The sequence below is a fragment of the Sorex araneus genome, chromosome 7 (assembly GCF_027595985.1).
Source record: "Sorex araneus isolate mSorAra2 chromosome 7, mSorAra2.pri, whole genome shotgun sequence".
Classification (NCBI taxonomy): domain Eukaryota; kingdom Metazoa; phylum Chordata; class Mammalia; order Eulipotyphla; family Soricidae; genus Sorex; species Sorex araneus.
In genome coordinates this window covers 38,497,790-38,510,298 of record NC_073308.1, presented here as the reverse complement: position 1 = coordinate 38,510,298, position 12,509 = coordinate 38,497,790, and the positions used below count along the sequence as shown (strand labels likewise).

The 12,509-nt window shown below is 48.3% G+C and overlaps 1 protein-coding gene across 1 annotated transcript in view; it reads left to right on the top strand.

Moving 5' to 3' along the window:
• Positions 1-12,294, top strand: part of MAPKAPK2 (MAPK activated protein kinase 2) — a 56,540-nt gene extending 44,246 nt beyond the window's left edge. Inside the window, exons 2-10 of the mRNA XM_055144513.1 lie at positions 6,610-6,749; positions 6,915-6,979; positions 7,241-7,320; positions 7,994-8,120; positions 8,744-8,819; positions 9,208-9,332; positions 9,681-9,766; positions 9,861-9,941; positions 10,610-12,294. Of these exons, the coding sequence (XP_055000488.1) occupies positions 6,610-6,749; positions 6,915-6,979; positions 7,241-7,320; positions 7,994-8,120; positions 8,744-8,819; positions 9,208-9,332; positions 9,681-9,766; positions 9,861-9,941; positions 10,610-10,753 (924 nt within the window). The 3' untranslated portion in view covers positions 10,754-12,294. The remainder of the gene's footprint in view (positions 1-6,609; positions 6,750-6,914; positions 6,980-7,240; positions 7,321-7,993; positions 8,121-8,743; positions 8,820-9,207; positions 9,333-9,680; positions 9,767-9,860; positions 9,942-10,609) is intronic.
• The last annotated feature ends 215 nt before the right edge of the window (positions 12,295-12,509 follow it).

Here is a 12,509-nt window from a genome sequence, read left to right as displayed (position 1 = left end):
TCGAACCCGGGTCGGCCGCGTGCAAGGCAAACGCCCTACCCACTGTGCTATCGCTCCGGCCCCAAGGATTTTCTTTTCTTGTCTGATTGCTGTTGCTAGAACTTCTAATCCAGTATTGAATAGGAATGGAGACAGTGGACATCCTTGCTTTATGCCTCGTCTCAGAAGGAATGCTTTCAGTTATTCACTGATAAGAATAATATTGGCTCTGGGTTCTTTATAGATAGTGGTTACTATCTTGAGGAAGGCTCCTTCCACCCCTATTTTACTGAGGTTTGTTGTTGTTGTTAATCATGAAAGGGTGTTAGATCTTGTCAAAAGCTTTCTTCATCTACTTTTTATCTTTTTATTTGTTGATGTGTATTATGTTAATTTATGTATATTGAGCCATCCTTGAATCCCTGGGATAAATTCCACTTGATCATGGTGTATGATTTTTTTGGTGTTTTGTTGGATTCAGTTTGCTAAGATTTTGTTGAGGATATTTGCATCAGTGTTCATCAAGGACATTGGTCTGAAATTTTCTTTTTTTGTAGTATTTTTGTCAGCTTTGGGTATCAGAGTAAAGTTAACTTGTAGAAGGTATTCTTAAAGATTCCTGTTTCTTCAATATTTTGGAAGAGCTTTAGGATTAATGGTAGTAAGCCTTCTCTGAAGGTTTGATAAAACTCACCTGTAAATATATCTGGGCCAGGACTTTTATTCTTAGATACTGTTTCAATTTCCTTGCTTATGATTAGCTTGTTCAGAGTTTTTACTTCCTCTTCATTCAGTTTTAGTAGATTACATGTTTCTAGGAAACTGTTTATTTCTTCTAGGCTCTCCAGCTTGACAGAGTAGAGTTGTTCATAAAGTGCTCGTGATGTGTTGGATTTTGGGGGGTTCTGTTGTAATTTCTCCCCTTTCGTTTCTGATCCCATTTATTTGAGCGCTTTCTCTTTTTTTCCTCATGAGTCTAGCCAGTGGTTTTTCTATCTTGTTTATTCTTTCCAAGAACTGGCACCTGGTTTCATTGATATATTTTTTTTCTGCATTTCTTTCTTAATTTCTATATCGCTAATTTCTGTTCTGGTTTTTATTATTTCTTTTCTATTAGTCTTTGGGTTCATTTATTGTTTGTTCTTCAGGCATTTAAGGTGTGCATTTTTGTTTTGTTGTTGATTTTATTTTTTACTTATGTAGGCCTGTATTATTATGCCTTCCCCCCTAAGTACTGCTTTTTCCGCTGTGCCCTATAGATTTTGGTGAGTTGTTTCTTCATTATCATTAGTCTCAAGGAGTCTTTATTTCTTCCTTGATTTCTCTTTGATCCAGCTGTTAAGTAGCAGTGTCATTTACGTAGCAGTCACCAGGTATTAGAAGTTCTCTACATCCTTTTTTTTTTTAAGTGGTTAATTTCTATCTCTGTGGCATTGTGGTCTGATGGGATGCTTTGTATGAATCTTCTATTTGTGAATTTATATAAGTTTAACTTACGTCCTAAAATGTGACTTATTCTAGAGAATGTATGTTGCACTAGATAAAACTGTACATTCAGCTTTTTGAAGAAGAAAGACCCAGGGCCCTATATAAATCCATTAGTCCCAGCTCTAGTTCGTCTTTTAGGGCTCTTGTGTCTTTACTGATATCCTGTCTTGTAGGTCTATCCAGTGGTGACAGTGGGGTGTTGAAGTCTTCTCTTACTATTATGTTTCTATCCATGTGTTTACCTAGATTTGTGAGCAAAAGCCTTACAAACGTTGCTGACCCAACATTTGGTGCATATATGTTGATTGGTGTTAGTACATTTTGGTCTATTGTTCCTTGACCAATCCACCAGTCTCTACTTACTTTCTTTAGATTGAATGCAATTTGACCTGATAGAAACACGACTGTCTCAGCTTTGTTTTGTTTTCTGTTATCTTGTATAATTGTTTTGCAGCCTTTAACTCTGAGCCTGTCTCTATCCTGTGATTTTAGATATGCTTCCTGTGAGCAGCAAATGGACAAATTCTGTTTACCGACTCATCCTGCAATTCTGTACCTTTTGATGGGAGAGTTTAGTTCATTGACATTCAGGGGTATTATTGCCATAAAGAGATGTGTTTCCATTTTACTGTGTAGGGTTGTTGCTATTGGCTATTTGGTTTATATAATTTGGTATTTGGCTTATATAAGTGGCCTTTCAGCAGTGCATTCAAGGCCAGTTTGGTTATCACAAATGTTGCCAGCTCATGTTTGTCTGAGAATGTTTTTAATCCCTCCTTCCTATCTAAATGAGAGCATTGCAGGATATGAACATTTTCTTTCCTTCAGCAATTTGAATATGTCATTCCACTCTTTTCTCACCTGTATTATTTCATATAGGAGACCTGTTGTGATTCTTTCATTATTTCCCTTATATTTAAGGTTTTTCTTCACTTTTGCTGCTTTAAAAAGTTCATCTGTCTTCGGTTTTTGCCATTTTAATAACTGTGTGTCTTGGTGTTGTGTTGGAGTCTGTCTTGTTTGGTATTCTTTTGGCCTCTTGAATTGGTGCAGCTGCCTCCCTGCAGAGTGGGGAAGTTCTCCACTATTATCTCTCCCACCACTCATTCTCCCCTTATCCCTTTTTTCTCACCTCTGATATTCCTATAATTCAGAGATTGTTCTTCTTGCTATTACCATTAAGTACCTAACATTTTCTTCCATTCGTTGCTCTTTTCATTTTTTGACTTCCTTATCAATGCTGGCCTGTGTTTTGTCTTTAAGTTCCTCTTGATGGTTCTCCCCCTGTTGTACTGGCTTGCTAGCGTGTTCTTTAGCTCCTTGAATTCCACGTGTATGGAATCTCTCATCCTCAACTCATTCTTCTTTGAGTTGGTTGAATTTCTCACCTAGTGATGGTTTAATTTTGGTGTCAAGTGCTCTCCTAATTTCTGTTGCCTGGGCAGTGTGTGTTGGTTTTAAGGCCTCATTGACCAGGCTCAAGTGTTTTGATGGACTTAGGGGCTTGCTTGGGTTTCTGTCCCTATGTGCGACTGCAGATGTCTTCTTTAGTTTCCCCATTGTTATTTGAATTTTGTGAGTGTTACTGGTGGAAGTTTAGATTTCTCCTGAGAACTGACTTGCTGAGTTGTTTATACCAGACAGCTGCTGCTACTACTACTGATACCTTTATTGTTCAGGTTATTTTCCTTATTATGCGGCACTGAGTATGCCCAGAAAATTGTCGGCTAGTTTCTCAGGTGAGTTAACTGAGATTTAAGGCTGTGTGATTTCTGGGAAATAAGGGTGCCACATCCCACCTGCCCTCATTATAACACATACATGTACTAATGGTTTCACATGGACACACCTGTGCAGTTTTGGATTTGGATGTAAGAAGGCGGTCAATGCTTGGCCTAGGTTGCGGGATACAATGGGCACAGGACAAGGGATGAGGTCCCCAGGCCTGCAGGTGCGTGTCTGCATGGGCTTCAGGGCCAGGAGGGTCACATTCGCACATTCTTGCTGACTTTGCTCATTCTCTGCTCCCCACTGCTGTCTGAGAAAGCTTCGCTCCAGTGAGTCAGCCTGGGGAAGGCCTTGCTTTTATTGCTTGGGATTTTGTTCAGGGATTTCTGATAAACATGTGCCTTATGTCGTTTGTTAGTCTTCATGGGAAATTCTTTGTTTCTCTCCCTATTGTGTACTTAGTTTAATTGAATCCAGTTTTACAGATGAGGAACCCTTGTAGACAGGTAGATTTCCTTGTTTGGTGTACTAGGTGGGTCCTACAGAACAGGGGTTGAGCCAGGTATTCGGGTTGTGCTCTGTTAGTCTGGTCTCTACCAGGTGAAGAATTCTGTGTAAGTCTGGAGTGGAGTCTAAAGCCAGTGTATCTGGTTTGCAAATTCTCTTTTGCCGAATGCCGCACGCTCAGAAAGTGAAACTTGGGTATGTACTCTGAGCTTGGCGTTGTCGAGAGGTATGCACTTGGGTTTGGGCCTTGTGGTGGCCTCAGCACAGCTCTGATTGGTAAGAGCAGCAGCACTCTCACCTCTGTCCAGTGCCCCTGTGTGATGACAATTTTGTTCAAAGCTGGTTTGTAGTGACAAGTGTCTTTCTAATGACAAAACACGCTCACAGTGACTCTAAGAGGAAATGGGCCAGGTAGCTGTTATATTCCTTCTAAGTTAAAAATATGGAACAAGTTCAGAAAGACTGTGACCTCTCCTAGGGCTACTCTAGCCAAGAATCAACAAATTCCAGAATCCTCCAAATGGCTGTGTCCCTGACATCTGCCCTAATAAATTCGACAATGAAATCTTCCTCTCTGTGGCACAGTTTTTATGTGCCTCTAGGGGGCAGTAGAAGACCTTCATAATTGACTGCTCTCTTTGAACTTGTGGGTCTTACAGCATGTTTTCTCTGAATTCCTCCCTTCACACTTCATTCCTCCTCAGTTCCTCCAGCCTGAGTCTCCAAAAATCTTTTCTGCTTGGTCTTGTCATCCAGTATAATATGTGACCCCAAATAGGAGCTCCTAAATGCCTGTATTGGACTGTGTACAAGTAAAATCAACCGGTGCATCCTCCTGTTCTTTGTAGTACATGGGAAAGGAGAAGAAACATCCTGTGATTCCTCCCAGTGAATGAAGTTGGAGATGGCAGAATCAGGACTGGTGCAGTACCCATGGGTGGACACTAGATGGTAGTGTGTCCCCATGCTGCCTTGCTTCCTGCCTGCGCGCTAGTCCTGAATTGCCTAAGCAAAGTCAGTGTGCATTTGGTGGCCTGAAACTGACAAGTCTCCACTTCTCTAAAATCTGTGAGCTACAGTGGAAAGATGCAGGTTTTGTGATCCAGACTGGATTCCACACTAACGCATCACTTCTCTAAGCCTTAGTCTTTTAACAAAGTGACTGCATAAAGTGACAGTTCTTACAGAAAATTCCTGTTTGCCTTACACTGCCTGCTGTGATCTGGTTCCATGCAGCTTTGTAATCTTACCAACTTCCGAGCACACTCGACAGGTCCCTGAGTCATCCTCGCTGTAGCACTCACCTGACTCCCACCCACCCTCACCCCCACATAGCAGGGGCCCACTCTGTGCAACTCCTCAGTCTTTTTTCACCCAGCCCACAAATTTCTATAGCAGTTGGAATGTCTGTTGGACAGGACTCATCTTGGCGTCTCATGGAGACGCTATGTGTGTGAGGGCTTAATTATTAGGCACCTCTGCTGTGCACTTAGCAGACATTTGGTGAGGAGAGTGATAGCTGCTGCTGTTGAGCCACGTGCGAGGCACTTGCAGAATTTTTTTCATTTGATGCTTAAAAATGATCTCTCTCAGCTTTATACTAAGATGTCGCAGGATATTTTTGTCTCAGATTGAAAATTCTACCCAATCAGTTAGGAAGGTTTATTATCTTACGAAGTCGGGGAGGCGGGGGGCGGGGGGGGTGCTGGAGCAGTAGCATAGTGCGGGTGTTTGCCTTGCATGCGGCCGACCTGGGTTCAATTCCCAGTATCCCATTATGGTCCCCCAAGCACCGTCAGGAGTAATTCCTGAGTACAGAGCCAGGAGTAACCTCTGTGCATCGCCAGGTGTAGCCCCAAAAAGAAAATAAATAAAAAAGAAGTCATGGGACTGGAGCGCTAGTAAAGTGGGTAGGGCATTGTCTTGCATATATCCTGCCCAGATTTAATTCCTGTCACCCCATATGGTCCCCTGTGTCCTGAAAGGAGTGATCCCAGAGCACAGAGTCCTGAGAATTGGCTGGCTGTGGTCCCCAAACTATACTAAACTAAAACACAGTAACAGAATCCAGGTAGTTGCCAACTGTATTGCTTCTGTCTCTTGAGGGATGGGTATGTCCTCTTGTACCAACACAAGCCCATGTGCCCAGATGCCATTTTCAGGAGAAACGATATATGTTCTTGTGCTTCCTTTGAGAGGCTTTGCAGCAGATTTCCCAGAGAGTTCTTCCTGGCCAGTGTTGGGAATTGGTATAAAGGGCCCAGAATTCATGAAAGAGACCAATAGAGATTTTGCCCTAAGGCTGGTGAGGCATCCAGCCTCTTTTAAATGCTCTGGTCTTTGGAAAGAGAGGACAGGATCAAGGCTTGGTGAACCAGCTTTTCAAACATAGTAAGAAAAATGGCTGGTTGAATCTCAAGATCACTCGTTGGGGCTGGAGCGTTAGCACAGCGGGTAGGGTGTTTGCCTTCCTTGCACGCGGCCGACCTGGGTTCGATTCCCAGCATCCCATATGGTCCCCTGAGCACCGTCAGGAGTAATTCCTGAGTGCAGAGCCAGGAGTGACCCCTGTGTATCACTGGGTGCAACCCAAAAAAGCAAAAAACAAACAAACAAAAAAATCACTTGTTGTTGAAAGAAGTAAATTGCAGAAGTAGGAAGAACACTGTCTGGGCTTGGTGTGCTGCCAGGGTCTCGAGAAGGGTTATATTTGCAGAGCAGATAGATTGAGAGCTGTAAAATTCAGGACATTCCAAGGAAAATGGCAAGTGGCTGGTAGAGGGGTCAGCAATAGTCGATGTTAATTGATGGAATCAGTGGGAATGTCATTGGCTGGGAAGAGGCCTGTGTGCACAGTGGGCCTTCTTTGCAGTTACACAGTTACTTAGAAACTGGTTTCACTTGCAGATGCTGCAGGATTGCCCCAAGGCCCGCCGCGAGGTGGAGCTGCACTGGCGAGCCTCCCAGTGCCCACACATCGTGCGGATCGTGGACGTCTATGAGAACCTGTATGCAGGCAGGAAATGCCTGCTGATTGTCATGGAATGGTAAGCAGCCCAGCCTGTCTGCCTGCTCCTCCCCGAGCAGGCCCCTCACTCCGAGGACTACCCAGTCCCGGGCCCTGCAGCGTAGAGTGATTACTTCTGGGGGGCAATGAAGACCCGGGGGTGAGGTGTTGTATTCTTCAGATTCTCACTGTGACTTCGTTTCAGTTTGGACGGTGGAGAACTTTTTAGCCGGATCCAGGATAGAGGAGACCAAGCATTCACAGAAAGAGGTAAAAAGGAAGCGTGGGGGTGGGCAAGCAAGGGTTCAGGGGTCCGAGGGGGCCTCTTCATGAAAGGCGTGTGGCCCGCTGCCTCCTCCTGCTCACTGCCAGCGTGAGCGGCGAGCCAGCTCAGCACCTTCTTTCTCACTCAGTTCTGGAGGTGGGTTGGGGGGTGGGAATAGCTGTGAGGGGGATTGGTGTATTGAGTGTTCAAACCTAATGACACAGCGGGGGACTTTCTTTCCCCCTCTACCTTCTCTCTTCTTACAGAAGCGTCAGAAATCATGAAGAGTATTGGCGAGGCCATCCAGTACTTGCATTCTATCAACATTGCTCATCGGGATGTCAAGGTACCAGCTGTTTACTTCCCAGTTCAGCTACGGAGGGCAGTAGTTGGCAGGGTCATGGTGACCCTGGGAAGGTTCCACCGTGTCCTTCATCTTTGCGTTCTGTCTCCGGGGGTAGAGCGGGGCAGGTTGCTGTTGTTTGCCCAGCAGGGCCTGCCCTCCTTGGGCACACTCCCATATCCGGTAGCAAAGCCTTCCTCTTTCTGTTGTTTGTTTTCAATTGGGGGGTGGAGGGGGGTAGAGAGGGAAGTTGTTTCAGCTACACCCGGTGTGCTCAGGGCTTACTCCTCCTGGATTTGCACCCCGGAAACACTCCTGGCATGGGGGACCATATGGAGTGCCAAGGATTGAGCCCAGGCCAGGCGCCTGCAAAGCAAGCACCCTGCTCACTGTACTGTCTCTCCACCCCGAGAGCAGAGCCTCTGGACCTCCTCATGCAGCAAGGGGCTCCTTTGGTTTCTGAGTCCCTGTGAGGTCCTTGTTTTTGTTAGTGTCTTAAGCTCAAACACATTGTAAGCTTCTGGGGGCTGGGAGCTGGTCCCAGGAGCTGGGAGTGCACCATAAGCTGATGCTTCTCAGGTGCACAGGAGACGACATAGACAGGTGGAATGGAAGGCATGGAGGGAGAGCGTGGTACCCTTTTGACTTCTCATAGCCCCTCTGTTTATCTCTGTAGCCTGAGAATCTCTTATACACTTCCAAAAGACCCAACGCCATTCTGAAACTCACTGATTTTGGCTTTGCCAAGGAAACCACCAGCCATAATTCTCTGACCACTCCTTGTTATACTCCATACTATGTGGGTAAGTTCAGAGGACGCCCAGGGGACTTTTCCAGGGCTTTGCTCAGACCCTCTTCTTACAGTTCCCAGGGTGGCTCTGGGAGCTGTAAGAAGGAGGGTTGTTGCCTTTGATCCTTCCTGGTCCCGGTTCTCATGTGACCTGCGTAAAGTTAGTGAGATCTAGGCTGGGATTGAGGCGCTCTCGAACGTTGTCTGCCCGAGTCAGTGTGCAGGATCTTGTGCAGACTTGCATTTATGCTGAGAGAGGAGCCATTATTACTATCGCATTCTCAGTTGAGTGCCGACATAGATTTGGTGCTGGAACCTCCACCAACTGGGCAGAAACTAAACTCCCCAAAAGATGTTTGTCAAATTAAACTGACAACATGGGTCTGAAAGGCTCATGTAGTTCAGGAGTTGTTACCTTTCCTGGTCCTAACTATGTGGTTCCTCTCAGAGGAGCAGTTTCTGCTTTCTTCCCTCCAAGCTGGGGCTGAAGGATCCCCCACTCAACCCAGCTTCAGTTCTGTCACTGTAAGATAAAGGGCTCGGACGGTCACATGTTCCACCAGGAGGCTGGAGTGAAGTGTTCGGAAACAGTGTTTGGCAGCCCAGGCCTACCCACGTTGATTTTTTTGTTTGCAGCTCCTGAAGTGCTGGGCCCAGAGAAGTATGATAAGTCCTGTGACATGTGGTCTTTGGGGGTCATCATGTATATCCTGTGAGTGTGCTGGTGGGGGCAGCTGGGGGGAACTGGGGCTGGGCGGGCTGGGAGGCTGCACCCCTCAGGGTGGGAGCAGAGGCGGAGGCTAGCGTCCCCTTCTCGTGGGTATCCTCTGGGGATCCCCTGCATGCCAGCTTCTCCGAATGCTCAGAGGGCACTAAAGCTTGGTTTGGCGATAGGTTTAAACTAACTAACGGGCAAGAAAGTGTGTGGTAGAGACACTTGATAGCTTGGGTTCCTGTTCTTGCCTTTCATATTGTGCTGGGGTCACCGAGTCCGATTTCTCTGTGATCTAGACAGGAGGCCTGTTGTTCGCCCCGTTCCCGGGCCAGGGCCTATAAATAACTTCAGCTCTGTTCCTCTCTTCCTGCTTCTTCTTGTTCAGGCTATGTGGGTATCCCCCTTTCTATTCCAACCATGGCCTTGCCATCTCTCCGGGCATGAAGACGCGCATTCGGATGGGCCAGTACGAGTTTCCCAATCCAGAATGGTCAGAAGTATCAGAAGAAGGTAAAGAGCTTACATATACACGTATGTGTGTGTGTGTATGTGCATGTGTGTGGGCATGTGTATTATGTGTGTGGGCATCTGTATTGTGTGGGTGTGGCACTGTGGATTTTCAGCCTCGCCCATACCTATTGGCTGAGCTGCCCGAGGCAGGATTATGAGGGGCCGTGAGGGCCTTGGCAGGGCCTGTCCATTGGTTTAGGCATGACGGTCCTCCAGGCCAGCCCTTAGCGAAGATGGACATCTCCCCCTCAGCCCCCTGTCTGGTTTCCCCTGCGAAGCCACTCTGGGAGAGAGTAGGAACCAGAGAGTGGCCCTGAACATGTCTCTGTCCCCTCACCCTGCCAACAGTGAAGATGCTCATCCGGAACCTGCTGAAGACAGAGCCCACTCAGAGGATGACCATCACGGAATTCATGAACCACCCCTGGATCATGGTGAGCCCGGCAGATGGCAGAGACGGGGGCTGTGGGACTGTCGGAAGTCCCTGACTTTGATCTGAAAACTCCTCGCCTCTCTTTCTCTCCGCAGCAATCGACGAAGGTCCCACAGACCCCGCTGCACACCAGTCGGGTCCTGAAGGAGGACAAGGAGCGGTGGGAGGATGTCAAGGTGAGGGGGACCCCCGGCAGAGGCTGCTGGGGCAGGACTCCCTCGTGGGAGTGGTGGTGCTGGCCGGCCGGCTGGGCTCCATGTCCTCCCGGGAGCCTCGGGTGCAGCAGCAGCCACTTCTGTGTCCAGGTTTTGGACCGCAGTTTCCGTGCTCCAGCCTTCAGCTCTATAATCCTCGGCTCCCTGGGATTGGAAATGCCATCGGGTACAGACTCCTCATTTTACATGTAAAGAAACAGGCCCGTGTTCAGTTTCACGCAGCTAGTGACTGGCTAGGGCAAACCAGAACTCAGGTCTCTGGACTCCTTCTCCAGTGCTCTTTTTCTATTTTTTGAATTGTGGAAGAGCTTTGGGTTTGTTTTGTTTTGGGAGCTCAGAGTTTACTTCAGCCTCTGTGCTTAGGGAACCCTTCTGGTAGTGCTCAGGGGCCCGCATGTGGTGCCAGGGCCAGGGATTGAACCTGGGTCAGCCACATGCAAGGCAAGTGCCTTTACCCAGCTGCACTATTTCTCTGGCACACTGAAGGGGTTTGGGAGGCCTGTGCCAGCGCTGCTCGGGCTGAGCTGGCCTAGAGCCTTCCCTCTTGGCCTCTGCCCTCGTCACGCGCATCCTGCCGTGACCTCTGTCTCCTGTCCCTGACTTGTCTCTTGTCTCTTGCCTCCTTCCAGGAGGAGATGACCAGTGCCTTGGCCACGATGCGAGTTGACTACGAGCAGATTAAGATTAAGAAGATAGAAGATGCATCCAACCCCCTGCTTCTGAAAAGGCGGAAGAAAGCTCGCGCTCTGGAGGCGGCAGGCCTCGCCCACTGAGCCGCGCCCGTCCTGCCCTGCGGGGGACAAGCAATAACTCTCAGCCTGAATCTATTTTTTAAAACGAAGAGAAACAACTGCCCACTTCTACCCCCTCTCTTCCTCCGCTGCAAAGAACTTGGGACCCCCCCCAAAGGCTGAATTCCACCTTCGCTTACGAGCACCCAGCTGGGAGGCGGAGAGGCGTGGAGAGAAGGGAGCAAGATGCTCTTGAACCTGTGCTCATTTTGCAATTTCATCAGTAATTTGATTTAGAATTTTTATGAAACTACTTTTGTTCTTTTCCCCACTCCCCCTCTTCTCTGCCAGGCCCCTTTATCTCTGGGTACCTCCAGGGGCTTGGTAAAGAATTGGTGGAAACCGTAGGGAGTGTCCCTGTGCTGTCCTGTCTGCCTTTTCCATTTCTCCACTACAGCCCAAGGTCCCCCCGGGCAGAGACGTTCAGGGAGGTCAGGGCAGTGGGAGACTAGGGCCAGCATGCCTGTCACCCTTTCTCCGGCAGGCGTCCTTGTGCAGAGGAGAGGGTTCGGGCGGGGTGAGTGTGCACGCACATCTGGACTGTGCACCCAGGGGCTTAGAGGGAGGGACGCTGACGTGGCTCAGGAGCCTTTTCCTTCCTCGGGCCTGCTGTGCCTGAGCTGGGCCCGCCAGACAGCCTTGGAGCCTTCCCAGAGTTTGAGCCGGGCCTCTGTGGCCCGTCTCTCGGCTCGCTGGTTCTGGAGTTAGAGGGATTACTTAGGACTTGGTGTCAAAATTGGTGACTTGGACTCGCCAGCCTAGGACCCCTCTCCCCCACTCTCCATTCAGTGTTGGTCATCTGAGGCACCGGTCCACCTACCAAGTGTCCTCTCTACTCCCCCTTTCTGTGGTTATTGATCCACCTTGTTTATTAGCCTTACAATCGTAGCTATTTCTCAGCCCGTGTGGGTGGGCCTGGACAGTTTATAAGTGATGCAAAGCTTTTGCATTTCATAACGTTTCTCCCAGGCTTGGGACAATTGCTGTTTACCCCTGTGTGTAAAGGCAACCTGACCTTTGTGGTTCTTCAGCTGATGTCCATTGTGTGGCCTCGCAAGTGGGTGGGGGAGTCTTTGTACCAAAGATGCCCTAACTCCTGCCTTATAGCCACTTTACCCCCAGCCCAAACAGCTCAGCTTTCTGTGTCTGGGCCAGTGAGGAGGAGGTGGAAGGCCCTTCCCCCATACGAGTTGGGGTGGGGGCTTCTGTGCCAAGGTTCTTTGGGGCAGGGGAATGTAGAAGTCCAGCTTTGATCTCCCTTGAGAGGGGAGGGTGGTGGAGGGGCACCCAGGGTCTTCTCTGGGCAGGGGAAGGGTTTCGGGTGCTGCGGCAGCGTCTTTCTATGCTGATGGTGTGCCCAGCACTCTACTGTTGTAAACTATTGTTGTTTTGTATGAGCAAAGTTGTCTTTACTAAACAAATTTAATAGTTCAAAAGTTTTCTTTCTCTTCTTTCATGGGGCTCATCTGTGCACCCTCCCTCTACCTACTTCCTTCCTGCATATGGAAAACTTGGGTATTGGGGGGCAAGAGTCTGGTGCCCTGGGGATGGAGAGGGGGGGAATGGGGTGGAGGACTTCCTGGGGAAAGGACCCAGCACCTGCTCCCCACCCCAGGGGCCTGCCCAGGACAGGTCTGGTTTAGGAAATACTACTGCTCTCCTTCAGAGCGGGCTGGGGGTGCCAGTGATGGCTGCTTGTTAGCCAGATAGAGAATACGGACCAAACTGCTGCTGCTTT